The sequence below is a fragment of the Anser brachyrhynchus genome (genome assembly GCF_964034855.1).
Source record: "Anser brachyrhynchus genome assembly, chromosome: 3".
NCBI classification, from domain to species: Eukaryota; Metazoa; Chordata; class Aves; order Anseriformes; family Anatidae; genus Anser; species Anser brachyrhynchus.
This window is the reverse complement of record NC_137696.1, coordinates 106,185,658-106,205,323: the sequence shown is the minus strand read 5'-3', so window position 1 is coordinate 106,205,323 and position 19,666 is coordinate 106,185,658. Positions and strand designations below refer to the sequence as shown.

At 36.3% G+C, this 19,666-nt stretch overlaps 1 protein-coding gene across 10 annotated transcripts in view; it reads right to left on the bottom strand.

Moving 5' to 3' along the window:
• SNTG2 (syntrophin gamma 2) overlaps positions 1-19,666 on the bottom strand; it is a 286,741-nt gene that overhangs the window by 178,685 nt on the left and 88,390 nt on the right. The window contains exon 1 of one of the 10 annotated variants that reach the window (XM_080588152.1): positions 8,982-14,700. The exons of 6 other annotated variants lie outside the window; for them this stretch is intronic. In XM_080588152.1, coding sequence (XP_080444278.1) covers positions 8,982-9,056 — 75 coding nt within the window. In that variant the 5' untranslated portion in view covers positions 9,057-14,700. Of the gene's footprint in view, positions 1-8,981; positions 14,701-19,666 lie in introns of those variants that run through there. 3 more of the 10 variants (XM_080588155.1, XM_080588163.1, XM_080588161.1) reach the window with 3 other exon arrangements.

The following is a 19,666-nucleotide window of genomic DNA, read 5'->3' as shown; positions in this document are numbered from 1 at the left end:
CCATCTCCCTTCACAACAAGCACAAGACCTGCAGTGGGGACCACAGCACTAACAGCTCAGAGGACCAAGAAACTTGTGCCTGACCCAGGGGTCCAGCCCATCAGCTTCCATCCAGGTTTGAAGAGCAATTTGAATGGAAAAAAAGCAATTTGAATGGAAATATTTTAAATGAAAGCAAAACCAAACTAAATCTGAATTTCATTCCAGTTGGAAAGCAACTGCTAATGTGAATGTTTGACAGTAGATTATTTCACAACATTTCAACAACAAAAAACGTATCTAGAACATACAAACATCCAAACCAACTTTACAGCTGCCTAACTTTTAAGATGTATGCAGAACATGCACATTTTCTTTCAGTTCCTGTTTAAAATAAACAAAGCATCAAGTCAAACTCACCAAAAACTATGCAAAAAGGCAAGCAAAAAAACCCGCTCTATAGCCTCAATAAGTAGCTAGTAAGAATATTTATTATTTTCTCACTTTTTAAAAATTCTCTTGAGCATTTCAAGTATGACCTTAGATTCTACGTTTTTATTAGAGCTGTAACACCCTATCATACTTCATAGTGCCCACAGGTACTGCTACCAATTAATGGAGAATATCACAAATTCCTGATAATCCCTTTTAGATAGGTGATTTATATACACACCAAAGCTAGTGGAATATATCTGATGGACATCAGTAATGCTAGGGCAGGTCAATTAAGGCTAAACAAATTGAATTACAATATGTTGTAAGCTTTCAGTGTGAGGTGTTTAATAGATACAATATGATAAGAATTAGAAATAAAAATTGTCAGCAACAAATATTGAAAAATTTCAGTACATTTTCCCCCAAAGCACAGTTTATAACTAAAGTATCTACCTTGAAAATTACTTTTTTTCCATAAATATTGATCTTATTTTTATGTCTGCATTTATTAATGACATTAATGTCATTTATTAATGACATTATGGATTGATGTTTCACTATATACAGTTGCAAAATATATATTAGCATTACAAATTTGTAGTAGATTTTACCAGCAGCATCACAATAATTTCTAGCAATTCATAACGAAGTTTTTCCTAAGTATCTGTAGCATACAGAAATCTACAAAGATGAGTATTAACTAAAGACAACACCAGTTGGAAAAGATGCTCAAAATACAAACTTTAAAAACCCATTTTGTTGCTTACATCACAGATTATCCAACACAAGAGCTCTGTTAAAAATAGCTTTAAGGGCAGATTGTTGGGATTTTCTGTTAACGACATTAGCCTTGCAAGAAAAGTGATTAACAGCTGGCTCTCAATCTGTGTGATCTTAATCATTAGAAAGTAAAGCGGTAATGTCTTGCTTAATTACTGCAAGCACAGTGTGTCACCACCTAATTACATATGATTGATTATTGTCATCTTCATGCACCTCTCAAAACATCTGACACAAATATTTGAATCCTGTAATGCATGTTTGGAAAATTAACTTTCAGAATGTCATGTTGAATTAAAATTGCCTGTTTAAAAATAAAAATTCTAATCAATGCTAAATAATAGTGTTACACAGTTGAATATGTTAGAATTCAGTTTCTACCCCCGGAAAATAGCCAAGGCAGAAACTATTGGAAAAGACGTCTCATTTTATTTTATGTAGATAATATCTTCAAGGAAATTGAAGATACTAAGCCTCATTTTTCAGGCAACAAATTAAGTAGCGTAAGAATATAAAGATGCTCCTATGCTTACAGCATGTTCATACCAGTTAAGTAAGAAAGCATAACTTTCACACTTCAGATGAAATAATTTAGTAATCGACCAAAAAGACCACAAGAACATAGTCTTTGGAGTTTATTTAAGAAACAGCTAGGAGATTCTCAGAAAATCAGTATCATCATTTCTATTAGTGGTACCAATCAGCCTACTCTAGTAGGACTTCAGCTGATACACAGACACTCCTGTTTAAGTATCAAAAGGTAAATGAAGAACTTCTTACCTTAATAAACACTACTGGGAGTATAATTCAAAGTGACTCACTCTATTTTCTTATTCTAGATTAAGTATGGCTACTGATTCATTTCTCTGTCCTTCCCCTTAACACTGATACAGCTCTACCACATTCATTCTTTTTCAAGCTCTACCATGTATATATATGTATTTCTATTCTATTATCACAGAATCATAGAATGGTTTGGATTGGAAGAGACCTTAAAGATCATCTAGCTCCAACTCCCTTGCCATGGGCAGGGACACCTCCCACCAGACCAGGTTGCTCAAAGCCCCATCCAGCCTGGCCTTGAACACTTCCAGGGATGGGGCATCCACAGCTTCTCTGGGCAGCCTGTGCCAGTGCCTCACCAGCCTCAGAGTAAAGAATTTCCTCCTTGTATCTAATCTAAGCCGACATGCTTTTAGTTTAAAGCCATTCCCTCTTGTCCAATCCCTACACCCCCTGACAAAGAGTCCCTCCCCATCTTTCCTGTAGGCCCCCTTTAGGCACTGGAAGGCCGCTATAAGGTCTCCTGGAGCCTTCTCTTCTCCAGGCTGAACAACCCCAATTCCCTCAGCCTGCCTTTGTAGGAGAGATGCTTCAGCCCCTTGATCATAAGTCTGTTTCTTCACCCTACAGTGACTTCTGCTACAGAAAAGAAAAAAAAAAATCTATCACCATTATAGTATGAACTTCTCATACTGTATTGGCTTTCAGTGCTACTGGACATAGCAAGATTTAGGTAAAGATTAATCAAAAGAATGCAATAGGATTTAAAGATTCCCTAAGCATTAGAGTAAGTCCAGGGAAAAATATTTACTTTCTTCTGTAATTATTGTTTTTACAGTCCAGTTGCTCAGGTAAACCCAGTGATTGGAAATGAAAATCTTTTTAGCCATGCATTTGGCTGCTGCCTTGGAAAGTAATGAGACAGTTCAATTTAATCCAAAGACTTAATGGCATGTTTATGTTTATCCTCTGCTACATCACCTTCTTCTTCTTGGCTGCAATTCTCAAACGGAACTGTGATGTGCGGTAACTTTTTAATACTTCTAATATTTAGCAGACTGAACAATAACAAAGTACAACAAACTGGATGAATTACTGAATATGGGTGATAACATCAATAGGAATACAATGGTTTAATTACTGCAATTTACGAAGAAAAACAGAATTTAGGGACACGTAGAGGAGAAAAGAATAAGATAAATGATATGAAAAATAAAACTCTGTAACAAATTTATAAGTCTCTGTGAAAAGTAATGGAATTGGCAGAGAATGACTAAGATGGAAGCCAGGCAGGAAGATAAGAAGTTACCCTTTGATAGAAATTTCATATACAAGAGCAAAAAATGGCAGCGGCACCTGGAGAGTCATTATTTAAAGGTGGAGAAGACTCTCATTTATAAACTGGTGGCATTTCATGCCACGAAAAAAGATAAGAAAGTCTGTTTACATCTAAGTCACGGAACACCATGATTTCCTGCAGCAAGAGTACACTACCAACAAAACCCTACAGTTTCATTCCGATTTTGAGAATATCTTCGGAATAAGGAATAGAAAAAAAAAATCCAAATATGCTATTTTTATACAGTTGTTGAGTACATTGTAAATTTTTCAAAGAATGGATGTTTTCAAATGGATAAGATAAACAAGATTTTAAGCAATTAGTTTCTGAGCTTGCTGGGACTGCTCCACAGTATTTATTACATTTATTAAATCATTGCATCAATGGTAAGCACACAGAGATTACTCTGGTACTCACTGGTTACTTTTAACAGTGGGTTAATATATATCACTTCAATATTATTTCAGAATCAAGCGTGAAACAAAAGATGGTATTGAAAATAAAATTAAAATAACCAAATAAATAAACAAAGAGATGTTCACAAAATGCAGAAGATGGAAAAATACCTGAAAATATCAGAGATAGGAAAGGAAAAATCAACTCCAAGTAGGGAAATAAAGTACTAAGCTTACTGAAGGGGACTAAATAAATAACAGACTCAAGGTGTTTAACAGGCATCCTTTAGAAAGTGGCATTTTAAAGCAAGAAGATTAATAAATATATATTTATAACTGGCAGTTTCACATTAAACTTAATTCACATCTTTCTCAATTTGAAGAATTCATGGATTTACAGCCAGTGTATACAACTGATTTTGAAACACAGGCACTAAAACCATTTGGCTTATGCCTATTCATGTGCATTTACACATCCATACACATTTAACAAGGCAGAAAAATAAAACTGCTAGAAAATCTAAAAAGATGCAACTACAATTAAGTACAAAAGCACTTCAAAATAAGCAGGGTGATAAAGCTGGAAATTTCAAGGCTTTTGGCAGAATTCTTACCAAAACAGATATGCTTCAGAGTATAAGAAATTTATAGAATTTGCTTTTTAATCCATAATTGTCCCTCCAGTGTCATCTGTCACTCACTATTGCTTGCCAATAGTGCACACTGCGTGCTGCAGAGCAGCGCAGAGGCAGCTGAATTAGCTCTGAGCAGACCCTAAGCAGCATGGAGGCAGTCACTCAGCTGTGCCTGCATGAAGAAAGCAGACTACAGAGGGAGTGGGGTAACAGCTTTACTAAACACATCCTGAAACAGCAGCAAGTCAGGAAAACAGAGCTCCTGCAGAAAATTAAGCATGAATTGGTGCTTAGCATGGAGGAGTAGGAAAGGGAAGTCGGACAGACAAGTGGTATGAGAATTTTTAACTCAAGATTTTTAGGAAACCTTAAGTTAATCTTACTGTCAGGGAAAGATGTCCATCGGATGACAGTATAAACAGTAACAAGCAAACTCATTTTATTGACAAATGGCAGGGACAAAAAGAAGGGATCAAGAGGATTTATTTTAATTTCAGAACATGGAAGCAAAAGAACTTTAACAGAGCCAGAAACCAGCAGAAACTACAATCAGATGGAGAGAAAGCTGGTATTTTATCTGTTATTTTCCTGTTCTTGAATCTTCCTGAATAAACTTTACTACTGTTGTAGAAAGCTACTTAGATGAAAAAAAGTCTTCAAAAATGGATGTATACATATACATATTATACAGATATGTAAAGATAACTGAAGGAAAAAAAAAAAAAAACAAAACAAGCAGAAAGATGAGTTCAGAATTTAACAAGCAAGTTTCAAGTCATAATGTATCTAGATCAGATTAAACAACTACAGATTCATTACATCAGAGTAATGTAACTTGAGTAACTTTGTAACTTGAGTGCACTTAACCAAAGATAAACAATTTGAAAACTTCAATAGAATTATTTTAGATCATGGTTGATAAAGTAGTGAAGAGCCTGATTCTAAAAAGAATATTCCTTTATGAAAATGCATCTGAAGCCAGAGATAACAATCTGAGAACTGAAAACAGTGTTCTGAAGTATCATGGAAATCCAGAACTAGTGCCACTTGTGAAATTCAACTTTGCATAAATGCAGGTAATAAAACCAGTGAAATGAAAAGAATGTGCTTCTTCTGTGTTGAATTTGGCTTAATAAGTCTCAGAACAGAAAACAACTGTATCATGACAAGAACGCTACCCAAGTTCAAACTGTTTTGTAAATATCTTATGCAGAACCTCATTTATAATCAAGTTTCTTCTCAAATGGCAGATCTCACCTCTCCTCAAAGTATGTGGCTTAAGCATTTTGAGATTCATTTTTGGGAGGAAAAAACAAAAGCCTACAAAACGTGAAATCCCACAGAATTTAAATCCTATTTGCATTCTTGCTACTTGTGAGAAAGTCCAACTATCTTCTTTATTTTCTTTTCATATTTGTATGAGTTAAATAATAACATTTACAGAAAGCAATTTCAATGTTTAGATATTATAAAAGCCATTTTAAATGTGGTAACACCTGTTTTTTGTTGTTGTTGTGGTTGTTTGCTGTACTTTTCAACAATGCCACCAAAAAAAAAGTGACAGATAACAGAAAAATTAGGCTTCTAGTCATTCCAAGGAAAGCTATCGCAGCAAAGACACAATGAAAAAGAAATTACAGTGTGTCAACACAAAAGTACTCAGCACCATTCAGCATAAAGATAGTCCATCTATATAGCTGACAGATTTCACTGAAGAGAAGTGTGTACTTGGTCTAGAAACCCGTGGGAATTAATTTCAAAAACACACCTCCCATAGAACAGGTCACAACCACAAGCATTGCACAGTATTCAAGGCAAGCACAGAAGTGCACAGCATATAAAATGTGAGCTTGTTCTTGAGTTAGTGTCTTTTCTTTCTCTTCCTAACAAAGGTAATAGACCAAAAACAAACATACAAACAAAAACAACAACAAAAATCAACAATGCTGCTTGCATGTTCTACTTTTTTCTCCACTACCTCAAAACAGACAAAAATTTGAAAAACAAAAATTCATTTAGCCAGCAATTTACCTCAGGTGATCCTCTTTTAAAGCATTGCACAGTTGGAAATAACACAGACATTGACATATCCTGCCAGGTAGGGATACAAAGTGAGTGCCAGTTTTCCCAGGTAGCTCAATTAAAGTGGTTTTGGTAACAGCATCAGCAGCACCATATAATCATGCCAGTGCTGTAGCAGAACTGTTGCCTGATTATCCTAACGATATTTCACAGTGGAAACATCAAGGAGACAATGCTTATGTATCCACAAGTATTTTGGTGATGTGACAGCTTGAATAAAAACTCCTGCGTTATACACACTTGAAAACAATTTATGAAGTACTTTGGCTGGAAAAAGGTATATACTCCTAAACCACTGACATTTTCAGGTTTTTATACAAGTATAAAAGTGAGATTTGCAGGGCAAGAGACAAGAGTGTTTGTAATTTGCGAAGGAATCTAGAAGAGTACAAGCACAGGTGTAGAAAGACAGGGGAGCTGTTCTTGGCATGACAAAATCTTGTGAAAAAAAGAAGAGAATACAGAATACTTTGAATAAGAATAGAATAAAAGGAAGAGCATCAAGAGGAATTAGCAGTAATAACAAGGAAAGAGAGAAAAACTGAAAAAGGAATATACAGAAAAATGAAAAAAAAGGCAAACTTTTAAAAATTGCATGCTTCAAACAGAGTAGTTGTCCATCAACAAATATGTCTATCTTTTGCAAGAATGTGCAACTCCAGGTTACTAGTCCGTAAGAGAATGTTAACTCTACTCAAGGCTGGTATTCAAAATCTGTGAGAAAAATGGAAACAGAATTTACAAAATGTACTCTGCAGTAGTGCTAACCCAAACAACTGAAAGCCCAACTAAAAACAAGCCCACAAAACACAGCTGGCGCTAAATAGGATTCTGCCCGAGGTGCACCAATGCAGAGATCACTGTCAGAAGGTTCACTGGGGTGACTGCCAAGGGAAACTGTGCCACCACTTTCTACAACTTGCTTCCTTATGTGTGCTGGTGCACAGATGCACCAGCCACCCTAAGGATCACTGTTAATCATTGATTATTTAACCCCATTTACCCCTGCATCACTATATGTTTACATGTGTGTGTTTTATATTCCTTTTACGTACTGTGGTACTTTCTATTATCCTTATTCTGTACAGTAGAAAAACAATACTTTTTTTTTTTTTAAATACAAATATTAAGAGATGGAACAGTGAGAATATTACTCCTTCAGCCTTTCTGTAAACAGCTATTTTGACTTTTGAGTTTTAGATCTAACTACCCCTGCAAGTGAAAATTTACGGTGTTTTTCACAAAACCTATGCCTGTGAGGCACTGAGGATCTTCTGATCAGAAGGGTCAGTGCAAGGCACCCCCCTGTTCCTGCTTAGGTTTTCCCCATCTCATAAATGTCAAAGGCTTACTTCAGCCTTTATTACCTTCCTTGGATTTTTGCGTTACAGGGATGCACATTTCTGTACTCAGATGATCAGCACAGATTTTACTAGGCCATTAAAAATCCTGGGAGTAAATACTAAATAATCTATCTCCTTTCCTTATACCTGAAACCAAGCTATTTCCTCTTATATAAAAAGAAACAGCATCCTAACACAAACGGACCACAAAATACCATGGATTTAATTTTAGTCTCAATGAAGTTGAAGTCAATTGAAAGTTCCCAGTCAAGTCAGGCTTTCATCAGAAAGATATTTAGCGGAAATTGTCAGAAACGTTGACAACTTTTCAAATTGCAAAATCCATAACACACTTACTACTATAACTGTAAAAATTCATGCAGAAGGACATCTTTCAGGATTCTTCAAAGTTTTTTTTTAGATGAATCAGTCTGAACTCCTTTGTTAACAGATATCAAGACTCCACAACATATGCTGTTTTTCATAACTCATTAACGATTCCTTCCAGTTGCTGAACAAATAAGGGGTAGATTATCATACAATAAACATATGCAATTTCTTCATTCAAGATATGAATATGACATTAAAAAGAATCTCAGTTGTATTATTTTGAATTTCACTGTTTTAAAGCAATTTCATAATATCATGGACCTAATTAAATACTAAATACTTCAGATAACTATCAAAATATTTACTAAAAACAACAAAGAAACAATCACACAAAAGCAACATAAAATCACATTAAAAAGGTGAAAATTAAACAAAAAATAAAAACTTTACCAGACCGTTAGGAAACCTTTCTAAAAGTTACAGTTACGCTCAACAATTATCGTGACAGGCAAAACAGACTCAGCATAGGGAGACTGATGTAATTTATTACCTATTGCTAACAAGCTAGAGCAGTGGGAAACAAAGGAAAGAAACTAAAACCACCTCCTCCCCCCAAGCAGCGCAGGGGAACAGGGAATGGGGGCTGCAGTCAGTCCCTAATGCTTCATCTCCACCGCTCCTTCACGGTCACTTTCTGCCCCTGCTCCACGCGGGGTCCCTCCCACGGGATGCCGTCCTTCCCGAACTGAGCCTGCGGGGGCTGCCCACAGGCAGCAGCTCTTCAAGAACTGCTCCCACACGGCTCCGTACCACGGGGTCCATCCCCCAGGAGCAAACTGCTCCAGCACGGGTCCCCCACGGGCGACAGCTCCCCCCAGACCCCCTGCTCCTGCGTGGGCTCCTCTCCACGGGCTGCAGCTCCGGCCCGGGGCCTGCTCCTGCGGGGGCTCTCCATGGGCCGCAGCCTCCTCCAGGCCACATCCACCTGCTCCACCGGGGGCTCCTCCACGGGCTGCAGCGTGGAGATCTGCTCCGTGTGGGACCCATGGGCTGCAGGGGGACAGCCTGCTCCACCAGGGCCTCTCCACAGGCCGCAGGGGAACTGCTGCTGCGTGCCTGGAGCACCTCCTGCCCTCCTTCTGCACTGACCTTGGGGGCTGCAGGGCTGTCTCTCTCACATTTCTCACTTCTCCCTCCCAGCGTAGATGTGCAGCAGGTTTTTTTTTTGTTGTTGTCCCCCCCCTTCTTTCTTCAGTCTGCTCTCCCAGAGGCCCACCCAGTGTTGCTCCCTGGCTCAGCTCCAGCCAGCAGTGGGTCCATTCTGGAGCCAGCTCTGATCTGACATGGGGCAGCTGCTGGGCTCTGCTCATAGAGGCCACCTCTGCAGACCCCTCTGTTGTCAACCCCTTGCCTCATAAACCCAGTCTGCATACCAATGCTGAGTACTGTCAGTCACCTTCTTGTCCATTATATGCTTGGAAATTGATTGCAGGAGAATGTGCTCTTTCATCTTTCCAAGGATCAAAGCATTGAGTACCTTTGCCTTTTCCATCGGATGGACCACCAATCTTGAGCATTGAAGAGGTGATCCTCGAAAATCAATGAGGAGTCTCTCCTGGATCCTTCTTTTCCCCAAGACTGTAACCCATGAGGTTCTTCCAAGCTGATCCTTGTACAGGCCAAAATCTGCCTGCCTGAAGTCTGGTGTTAGGATCCTGCTTTTTGCATTTTTCCTTCCTTTGAGGATCTCGAATTTCCAATATCCCACGATTAAATAAGGGAAAATAAATGGACTTATAGTATCATCATATCAGATGATGATACTGTACATGTTTCTTAAAACTATCTTAAAGGTAAATATTGATTCTTATCTGGAAACAGACAGTAGATGAAGAATTGACAGCTCTTGCATTTGGGAGAACTATGATCCAACATTTGTAAGTTTATGTTTATTTAAACTTATTTATTTATATTATTCACTGCTGATCCTGAAATGGTAAATCAAGTGAAATGGTTAAAGGGAATCAACAAACCCAAGACAATCTACTAAACTGAAATAGTCACATGAAAGGCTGTGGGGAAAAAAAAATCTCTTACAAGATTAGCAATCTATTTTAAAGAATACTCTGCAATGTAACAGTGGCATGCAAATATATGTGTAAAAGTGGACAATAAAATATAATGTTTTGATATCTGATCTCATACTTAATGCATATTTCCATCCGGGGGGAAAATCCTTCCCAAAATGTTCTGTGCAAAAATGGTGGTTTTCACTCCGGTCAAAATTTAAGAATCTTGTGGAGATGTGTGTTTTCCACATAGGAACAAGTAAGTCATATAAAATCAAACTGGGAGAATGGTACAATTGTGGATACTTATGGAAACACATTACTTCAGAGTTCTTCTTATCATATCATTCAAATAATTATGGAAGAGAAACCAGGCATACCAAAGTTCTGGCTACAAAGAGAGAGAGAGAGAGAGAAGATAAAAATGAAGAATTAATTCCTTTCCCTGAGTAAGCCTATAAGCAGTTCCTAACCAATTTGGTTACACTATAATTTTGAAATACAAGTATGTAGAAAATCAAAATAAGCACCAGCTCTTGCCATTCTCCCTCAGGAAAAAGACAATGAACATACTGATGAGTAATCCTACTGTTTCAGTAAAAAAAAAAAAAAAAAAAAAAAGGTTTCCAATCCATGCAAGTGTGTGTGTGTGTGTGTGTGTTTTTCTAACAAAACAAAACATATATGGGATATACATAGGCTAAAGTAGCTAACCTTTACATGACCTTGTTTGGAAAGTGAGAAAAGACTAGCTGTTATGAGTTGCACACAGCAGTTTAGCTTGTTGACAATTTTGTTTTCTGACAGCACCATACTGCTATGAGTAGACTAGGACAGTCACTTCAGATCTTCACATGGAACAAGAATTCCAATGCCTGAAATCAGTCCTCCTGGAGACTTTTTGTTGTCTTCTCAAGCTTTATGTTTCAGCTTCCATGTTTTTATATGAAGATGATGTATGCTTTAGATAATTGTTTTAAATTATTTTGAGATTACTTAAAAATGTTCCAAAAATATAGCTGCAAAAATTCTTGTTTTCAATTTTATGCCTAAAAGCCACTTCTAAGTTCATAAACTGAGTATAAATTTGTGAAGTTTTTTTCATGTTATACTGCTTCATAATTGTACATAATTCCTGTTTTCTTCTAATAGTCATAAAATCTGCTTCCATCATACAGAAGATAATGGATACAATGGGTAATTTGCCTGTTCTGAGATGGCTCCATCTATGCTCCTGTGAGCTGAAGAAGAAATCAACTGGCAAAGTAGCTTCCTGAAGTATCTTTTACACTAAGCAATAGTTAAGGCTGTCAGGTAAGATGAAGAAAAGAGCAGTTGAGAACAAGATGTTGCTCAACTAAGTAGATTAGACCCAACAGTTAAATCCTGAAAGATCCAGGTGCCATCTTGGATTCTGCTAAGCAGCCTAGCTCCTGTTGATCATTTTCTTCCTTCACAGGCAGGAAGGCAACACTCTAGACTAAACACAGATTTTTCATATAAAATATGCAATTAAGTAAGTGAATAAAATAGGACTTTCGGGACTCAGGTAAGAGAAAATCATTCAAGATAATAAGGTAAAATGAAAAAAAAAAAAAAACATCTGCCAGGAAGATGAAAGACTCGAGATTGCCTAGTTTCTTTAATGCACTATCAAAAACAGGAAATTTTATTCTCAAATTTTCAGCCAGGTGTTCCTTTATAAACTTTGAGTGCAGAATGCATGGAAATGAGCCCTGTAACATAAGGGTATTTTCTCACTCAATAAAAATCTTATTTTGGAAACTATAAATTATTCCTCAAAACAGAATCAAAACAGCTCATTTACCATTAGACAGCAACAACTTTAAAACAGCTGATGGATGAAATTGTAGGTTCCCAGGCTACAAAGAGAACCTTAGCAGCATTAAAATGTTATTCAAGATATCAGCGTCATCTACCTGATGAACTATCTGCCTGATAGATATTTATTTACTTTTTTTAAAAAAGGGCTTTCAGCATCTATGGGTGTATTTGATTTAATGTAGGAACTGTAGTAAGACCTCATAATGATTAAAAAGATCTAGGAACATTTTCCTAAGTATGTACCTTATAAAATGCAGTTCTTAGTTAAATAAAACATTATTGGAATTGCAGTTTCAATATTAGTTTTTCATTTTCTATTATGTATGTTCAACATATCTTAGGACTGGAACAGTTAATGGTTTCTAATCAGCTTCAGTGCCTTTAAAACATCAAAATAATACTAGCAGAAATCTTTAGAAGTCATGAGGGTAGGAAAGAGATAACTAGTTATCCAGCCAAGCAGATTTACTATTTGTACATTGTGTATAGTAACTAGTACCTTAATTATGGACCAAAGGCCCTTGTTCTGTCTTTACTGAAGCTACTAAGATAACATAGTACAAATTCATCCCCATTATATTTTGGGTACATTTCTGAAATCCCTGAGATAATCTTATCTTTATACTAACCTCCCTGTGATTTTAGGGAACAAAGGTAGCAATCTCCAAAGGACTCCTAGAGATTAAGCACCCTCTGAAGATCGATCACAAACCAGTAAGCCAACATAGAAACACTGTAATTTAAATCTTGTGGAAACACTTTCCAAACACAAGTTGAATTTTAGGGAAGGGTGTTTGTTGTTTTTGTTTCTGTTTGGTTGTTTTTTTTTGTTGTTGTTTGTTTGTATTTTTAAATGAGGCCTTTTGAAAATAAAATTTTAGAAAATGCAACTTGAAAGTATAGTGAAGAAAACAAGAACTGGCATATGATTTGTTGATTAGCAAAGGCCAGTTCCATTACCAAGCAAGAGGAAACAGGTATGGCAAGAACAGTTACTGAAGAAAGAAAAGAGGACTGTGTTTGATACACTACAAAAGAGGCAGAAACAACAAAGAATAAAAAAGGAAAGAAGAAAGCAACAGAATCTTGCGGCATCTTCATAAATCATAGGCCTCCTCTGCGCATCCAGAAACACCAGATTATGTCCTTTTCATTTAATCAAAGAATCATCTAGGTTGGAAGAGACCTCCAAGATCACCTAGTCCAATCTCTGACCTAACACTAACAAGTCCTCCACTAAACCATATCACTAAGCTCTACAGTCTAACGTGGGTCCATCAAGGCTGAACACTTCTAATTTTGAAGAGCAGGTAAAGATCAAAACAAATGTTTTTCCATTTCTTCAGACATTTTAAGTCATACTTAATATGTAGTGGAATTTTCACAGAGTGATGAAGATGAGCTGCTAATCCTATCATAGCTTCATTTAAACCAGCACAACTATACCAGTTCCACCGGCAGCACATTTTTTCACCTATTTATTCAGTGATAACTTTATCATCATTCAGGAAAAGTGAAAAACTTTATCTTGAGGCTGCAGGACGTGAAATGCAAGTGAAGACTTGAAGACCCAGTACTGTCCCACCTGTAACATCTATACCATAACTAGAATAAGTATACAGTTCTACCACATTCAAACTTTTTTTTTTAACCCTGAAAATTAGCAAGGAAACCATAGATCTTCAGTAAGTTATATACACATATAACTAGATACTAGTAGATAAAAAAGTAGCTTAAATACTTAACAGTAAAGTAAATTTGAAGTGTAGGTGTCTGAAGAGTTTCTTCAAAACTAGCCAGGAATTAATTATAGCAGGGAAAAGTTGTCTAGCCTAGGAACTTCATGTTCTTTAGAAAAACATATAATACATATTATCTTCAAAACCACTACTTTTATAATGCAAAATACAGTTTCACTATTTAACTCTTACTATTATTATTTTATAATTACTGTTTATAAGCTTCTATTTCAGAACATTTCTTTGAGTGCTAGACTAGGTTAGTGAACAGGGTATTCATCTCTGTTAACTAAATGGAATTCAGAAATTCTCACATTTGGCAATGTTTCTTGTCCCTTCACTACAGTTGCTTACAGAGAGATTTCTTAAACCTGATTTAATAACTCATTGAATGGTGATATTTAAAACAGCTATATTGCCCTAACTAGAGGACAGTATACGTTGTAGACCTACACTTTGACATTAATTGATGGTTCCCAAACTAGAAATCTTAATATACAAAGGAGGGGAAAAATATAGTAATCCTCCTCCTCAAACAACTGCTTCAGGAAAATATTAAATTATATAAAGCCCTGCTAATCAGATGTTAATTCATGAACTGCAGCTTTACATACATCTTGATGCTCTGCTGCTAGCACCTGTTTCCATTGCTTGAAATAAATTAGATATTTATAAAACATTTTTTAATTCTAATTTTGATACTGAATCAACTACAACTACGATCGGTTACACAACTTCCCTACCCAAAGATGGAGAAATGATAAAGCCAGATACCATAAGCTGTCCTAAATAAAAATAAGCATTCCCCACAAGATAAATTTTCAGTTAAATGAAGTTTTCTTTGTTTATATTCAGAACAGCAGTAAGCTTCCATCTTGGCAATCTCCAATAATATATTATTTCCTGATTTTCCTAACATCTCTCTAACAAAGCCCTTCTTTTATTAAAAAAAAAAAGGGGGGGGGGGGGTTCTGCTATATCTACTCCCCAAATCACAAAATTGACTGTCCTATTACATAGGGTGGGTTTCCTTTTTTTTGGTAGACCTCTTTCCAGTCAGTAAAAGCAAAATTGCTTAAGAAATGCTACAGGTATTTGCCTTTCAGCATACCAATGTCTCTCACTTAGACTTCCCCACATTTATTCATATTTCAGAAATGCAAAAAGTGCAAGGATTTTATTATTATTTTAAATCAGGACATTAGTTTCAGAAATTGTGTCTTGTTTACACCTAAAAACATGATCCCAAACTACTTTACAGACAAAAATAAAAGTATGAGCATTCTTCTGAATATTTAAATTTTTGAATGTTTGAATTTAGTTATAAGCCTTCCTATTACAGTTTATGTGTTATTCATATAACTGGCACTGAATTCCAAAACAGGAGTGCCAAATTAGAATATAAACAGACATAATCCTATTTTTTTTTCCACTGTAATGCTGAGCTTCTGGCATCATTCTCTCTGCTGCACGTATACTGCCTCAAGTTGGATATTTCTTACAGTTTGTTGTTTCTTTGTTTCTTCCATGGAAAACAATATATTTTTGTGTCTTTTTATCTTCCTATAGCCTTGTTCTCATACATCCAGGTAGTAAGTAGTTTGGTAAGAAAAAAGATAAGCAAAGAGACAGAGAAAAGAGAATTAAATCCCTGTTGAAACAGTAACGCAGCCTGTAACCAGAAGAGATTCGTTTCTTGACAGACAAGGAGACAGACAGAAACAATCTGTATGGAACTAAAAATCCAACAACTTTTTTTCCTCTCTGACAAAAGGTAGAAAGTAGTTAAGCATACCAATCACAGGTCTGTAACAGTAGGTGTGGCAGATGTTTTGTTAATTCTCACAGCTCACTTTCACATTGGTACAACTGTTGCTCAATACAAAGTGGACAGAAAGAAAGCATTGGGTAGATGCATGGTTCATACTCTGACGTGCATTAAACACCATTCTAGTATTAACTGAACCACATCCACACAGATATGAATTGTGTCCTCTTAAACTACATGAATTTGAATGTGAATTTCATTAGTGCGACAACACTTCCTAAACCTGAGATTGGAAAAAATATATTTAGAATGATGAAAAACACTCTGTGCATTCTACAGTCTGTTCTCAGGTTTTAAAAAGGTTCTGGAAGATCAGCAGTAGGATTCGGCCCTCTACATCTGCGTTACCTTCATATTTTCTGCTCTAGGATAACAGTGTTTCCCAAAATGAGACATGAGGAACAGTATTTGATGAAACAGGTAGACTGGCTGCTCAGCTTAATGACTTCTCGGATGTACTATTATGCGTAACACCTCATTCCTATCCAATACGATGGCCAACAGCAGATGAGAAACATTGCAATACTAATGTCTGCAAGCATTACAGCTTCATTTTCATGATTTTTGGCTGACAGATCTCAACTGCTTTCATTAAACACTTACTCTATTCGTTCTGTCTAGATCCACTGTGCTAGTTACATTGTAGTAGTATCTATGGCAGAAATCCATAGCAGCAAGGAACTGATTATGAACTGTAACTCTATAAGAAAAACTACCTTGTTTGTATAATAAAATTTAAGTATTATTAAATGTTCATCTTTTTAATTCCTAAGTTTATAATTATATACACAATGAACATTTTCTCCACCCCAAATTTGCTATAGTTGAAAGACTATGCACAGTAAAAAATTCAGCAAGCTGATTTTTCCTAAGATGTTTCAGGTTTCCAACAGATTATTTACTTCACATATTTAAAGTTATTGTAATAGTTATTAAGAAACAATTTTATTATTAAAATACACTACACATATTGCTTAGTTTTTAGTACATCAGTATCCTACGTTAAAATATAGGAGGATGGACAAATTACTTACTGGGAAAAAAAAGAATAGAAAGAAACAAGTTGTGAGCTGTTCCTGTACACCATACAAATTGGACATTATTCCTCTTCTCAATGTTCCAACAACACAATGCTTAAAAATAAATTATTATCATCACTATGTAAATGTGAGCAAAACTCCCTTGCATCAGTGAATGATGCCTACCTACGTAGAAGGGACCTTTCAATATTCCCTCTTTGCCTTCAAAACACAAGCTATCAATAAAAAAGATTTTATGTATGTATAGAACAATTGTTAAAAGAATCAGGGGAGATTATAGAAGATGCTATTCCTTTTATGTGAAAGAGACAATGGGTAACCTGGACAGAAACACAGAAAAAACAATTAAAGGACAGTTTCTAACATTTCAGTATACCTTTCACTTTGGTTTGGACTTTGAGTGAAATGCAGGGAGTTTGAATTACACTCCAACATGCAATTTCCACATTTAATCCCACTGTCTGTCAACACCTCCATAATTACTTTTACACTGCATTTCGGTAGCCAACAAGATAGCTAGGAGCACCATGCGAAAAACTTACTTGTTCACACACTGCAACTTTTTTTCTGGCAAAGAAGTGAAGACAGGATAGATGCTGCACATGAATTCAAAAATAGTTTTAGAATGGGGAAAAGAAAGCCACCTCAGATCACCTATATGGTAAATCCCTCAGAAGCTCCTCCATTCTGTCTCTGCCCCTATATAACCACTTCCACACCATGTAAAGCACATCAGTGTAATTGATACCCTCATACCAAAGCCTCACTCTTGTGACAAAACTTTACAGGTCTTCGTGAGGTATTGGACCAAAGCCCAGATCTGATGTGCAAAAAAAATATGAAGACTCTGCACACTGGCTGCCTGGATAGCTGAATTTTGCCCAGCACTCTGACGGATTTATTTCAATAGCTTAATTATAACCTAACAGTGGCTTACTGGGGTGGGTCAGACTGGAGGTCAGAGCGAGTGCGTGCTGACAAATGTATTTTGAATCATTTTAAGATATTAATTTAAAAACAAAGCGAACGTTATAAATATTATATAACACTAACCTCAGTAAGACTAGGTTTTGCAATAAAGTAGAAATCTTTCCATTTTCATCACAGATAGGCAAATTTGTTAAATGCTAATCACCCTAATTAATTCAGATCTAATGAGAATCTGCAGATACATAATGGCTAAAATGCAGAGTTATCACTGTTCTGAAGAAATACAATTCATGTGTGTTTATAGTGAAAGGCAAAATAAAACCATTATGCATGCCCAAGTTTTGCAGGAAAAAAAAGTGAGCAAAGTCAATGACAGAAGCTTTGGTCAGGGCTCGATTCAGCAAACCACTGCAGTGCGTATTCAGGATTTAACCAGAACACTGCTGAAGTATAGTCCTAAGAATGAAATCATCAGGTTACTGCAGGCCACCGTGAGCCACCCGTGTCCAGCTGGTGATGCCACGCGTGGGGACCCACACGTCGGTGTGTCCGTGGGACCCTGCAGGGGCTCTGGCACTAGTGTGAGCCCCAGTGGGCTGAGGGGTGCAGCGGGGCACACGGAGCTCAAGCACCCAAAGCATGAGATGTAAATGTGTGGTGCATAAATAGGGACTGTTCAGAAACGTGTGGTCTCCTAACATTTTGTGAAGTATCCAGTATTGTATTTTATCTGCTGTATTGCTGATACTCATCCTGAACAGGCAGTATCATCAGTTAATTATCTACCATTTCTAAATAAACAAGCGGCTTCATTCTTGGTTTGATTTAAAGAATGAGAGTGAGCTTTTTCTATGCAATATCCCTCCAAGGAAAGGGAGAAAGACAGCTTCTCGTACCTGTACTCAAACATACTCATACTGAAAGGATAAGGACAACCAAAAAAATGAGCAGACCTTATTTCTTCACTCAGACACTCACTAGCAAACTACACTTATGAAAGAGCTAACACTAAGGTCAAAACGAAGCCCAAAGAACAGCCTTTAGAGCACTTTACTACAACATCAGAAATGAATGAGGGCAGATTCATAAAAGGTTAACATAACAAAGAAAGCAAGATTAAAGGTTATCTGGTCAAAGACACACACTCCCACCAAGAGGCTAAGATAAATAGACAGGACAACTTCTAAAATGCAGGTCCCTTACTTGCATCTGTATTTATGCAAAAATTCTGTGTGTCCTCACTCCTGACGCTCATCTTAATGGCACATGTCTATTTTCATGACCAGAAGAATTTCAAAATCTGATAATTTATTTTTTCCTGTTTGCATCTTCTACCTTCTGAAACTCTGTAAATTTTTCTCTTCAGCTATCTATTCAAACTAACTCAAGGAATGAAAGGTGCAATCAAAAACAGATTGTTCTTCAACAGATTTATGAAATTTAGTAGTGTTTCTTTATTGAAGAAGCAATGATGAAGGTGATTTCAGCCTGAATTAATATATATATATATATATATATATAAACGTATATAGCTATCACTATGCACCTGAAAGCACCATGCACAAGCAGGTGCAATAAACAGCAGCAAAAATACATTAAAAATTTGATTACATCTGATGATAAACGTATGCATTTTTATATTGGACAGAACAAGATTATAATCTTATGCACAAGATTAAAAATGGAATTTAATATGAAGTCCTAAACCACCATTGCAAGCAGTTTCTGCTTAAATACAGCACTAACAACGTTAAAAAATAACCTATGCCATAGAAAAAAAAACTGCATACACTGAAGTTTCTTTGCTTTACTTCTACATGCTTTGAAATTACATCCTACTATATGGATTGTCCAAACATAAATTTTGGTGTTATATCCAAGTTCTCAAACCTTAATTTATTTGCTATCAAGATTTTTTTAAAAAGAAGTTTTAGGGATTTTTTTTTTTAATTATCATCTCAAAACGTATCTTTCCAAAATAAACTGTTCAGAAGCAAGGCTAGAAAATTTTAATTGTCCATTAATTGTCCCCTTCCACTTACTTGCTAGCACTGTTCGTAACTGTGCAGTTATCTGTCAAGGATTAATTCAGTGTGATTTCATGAGCTCAATTC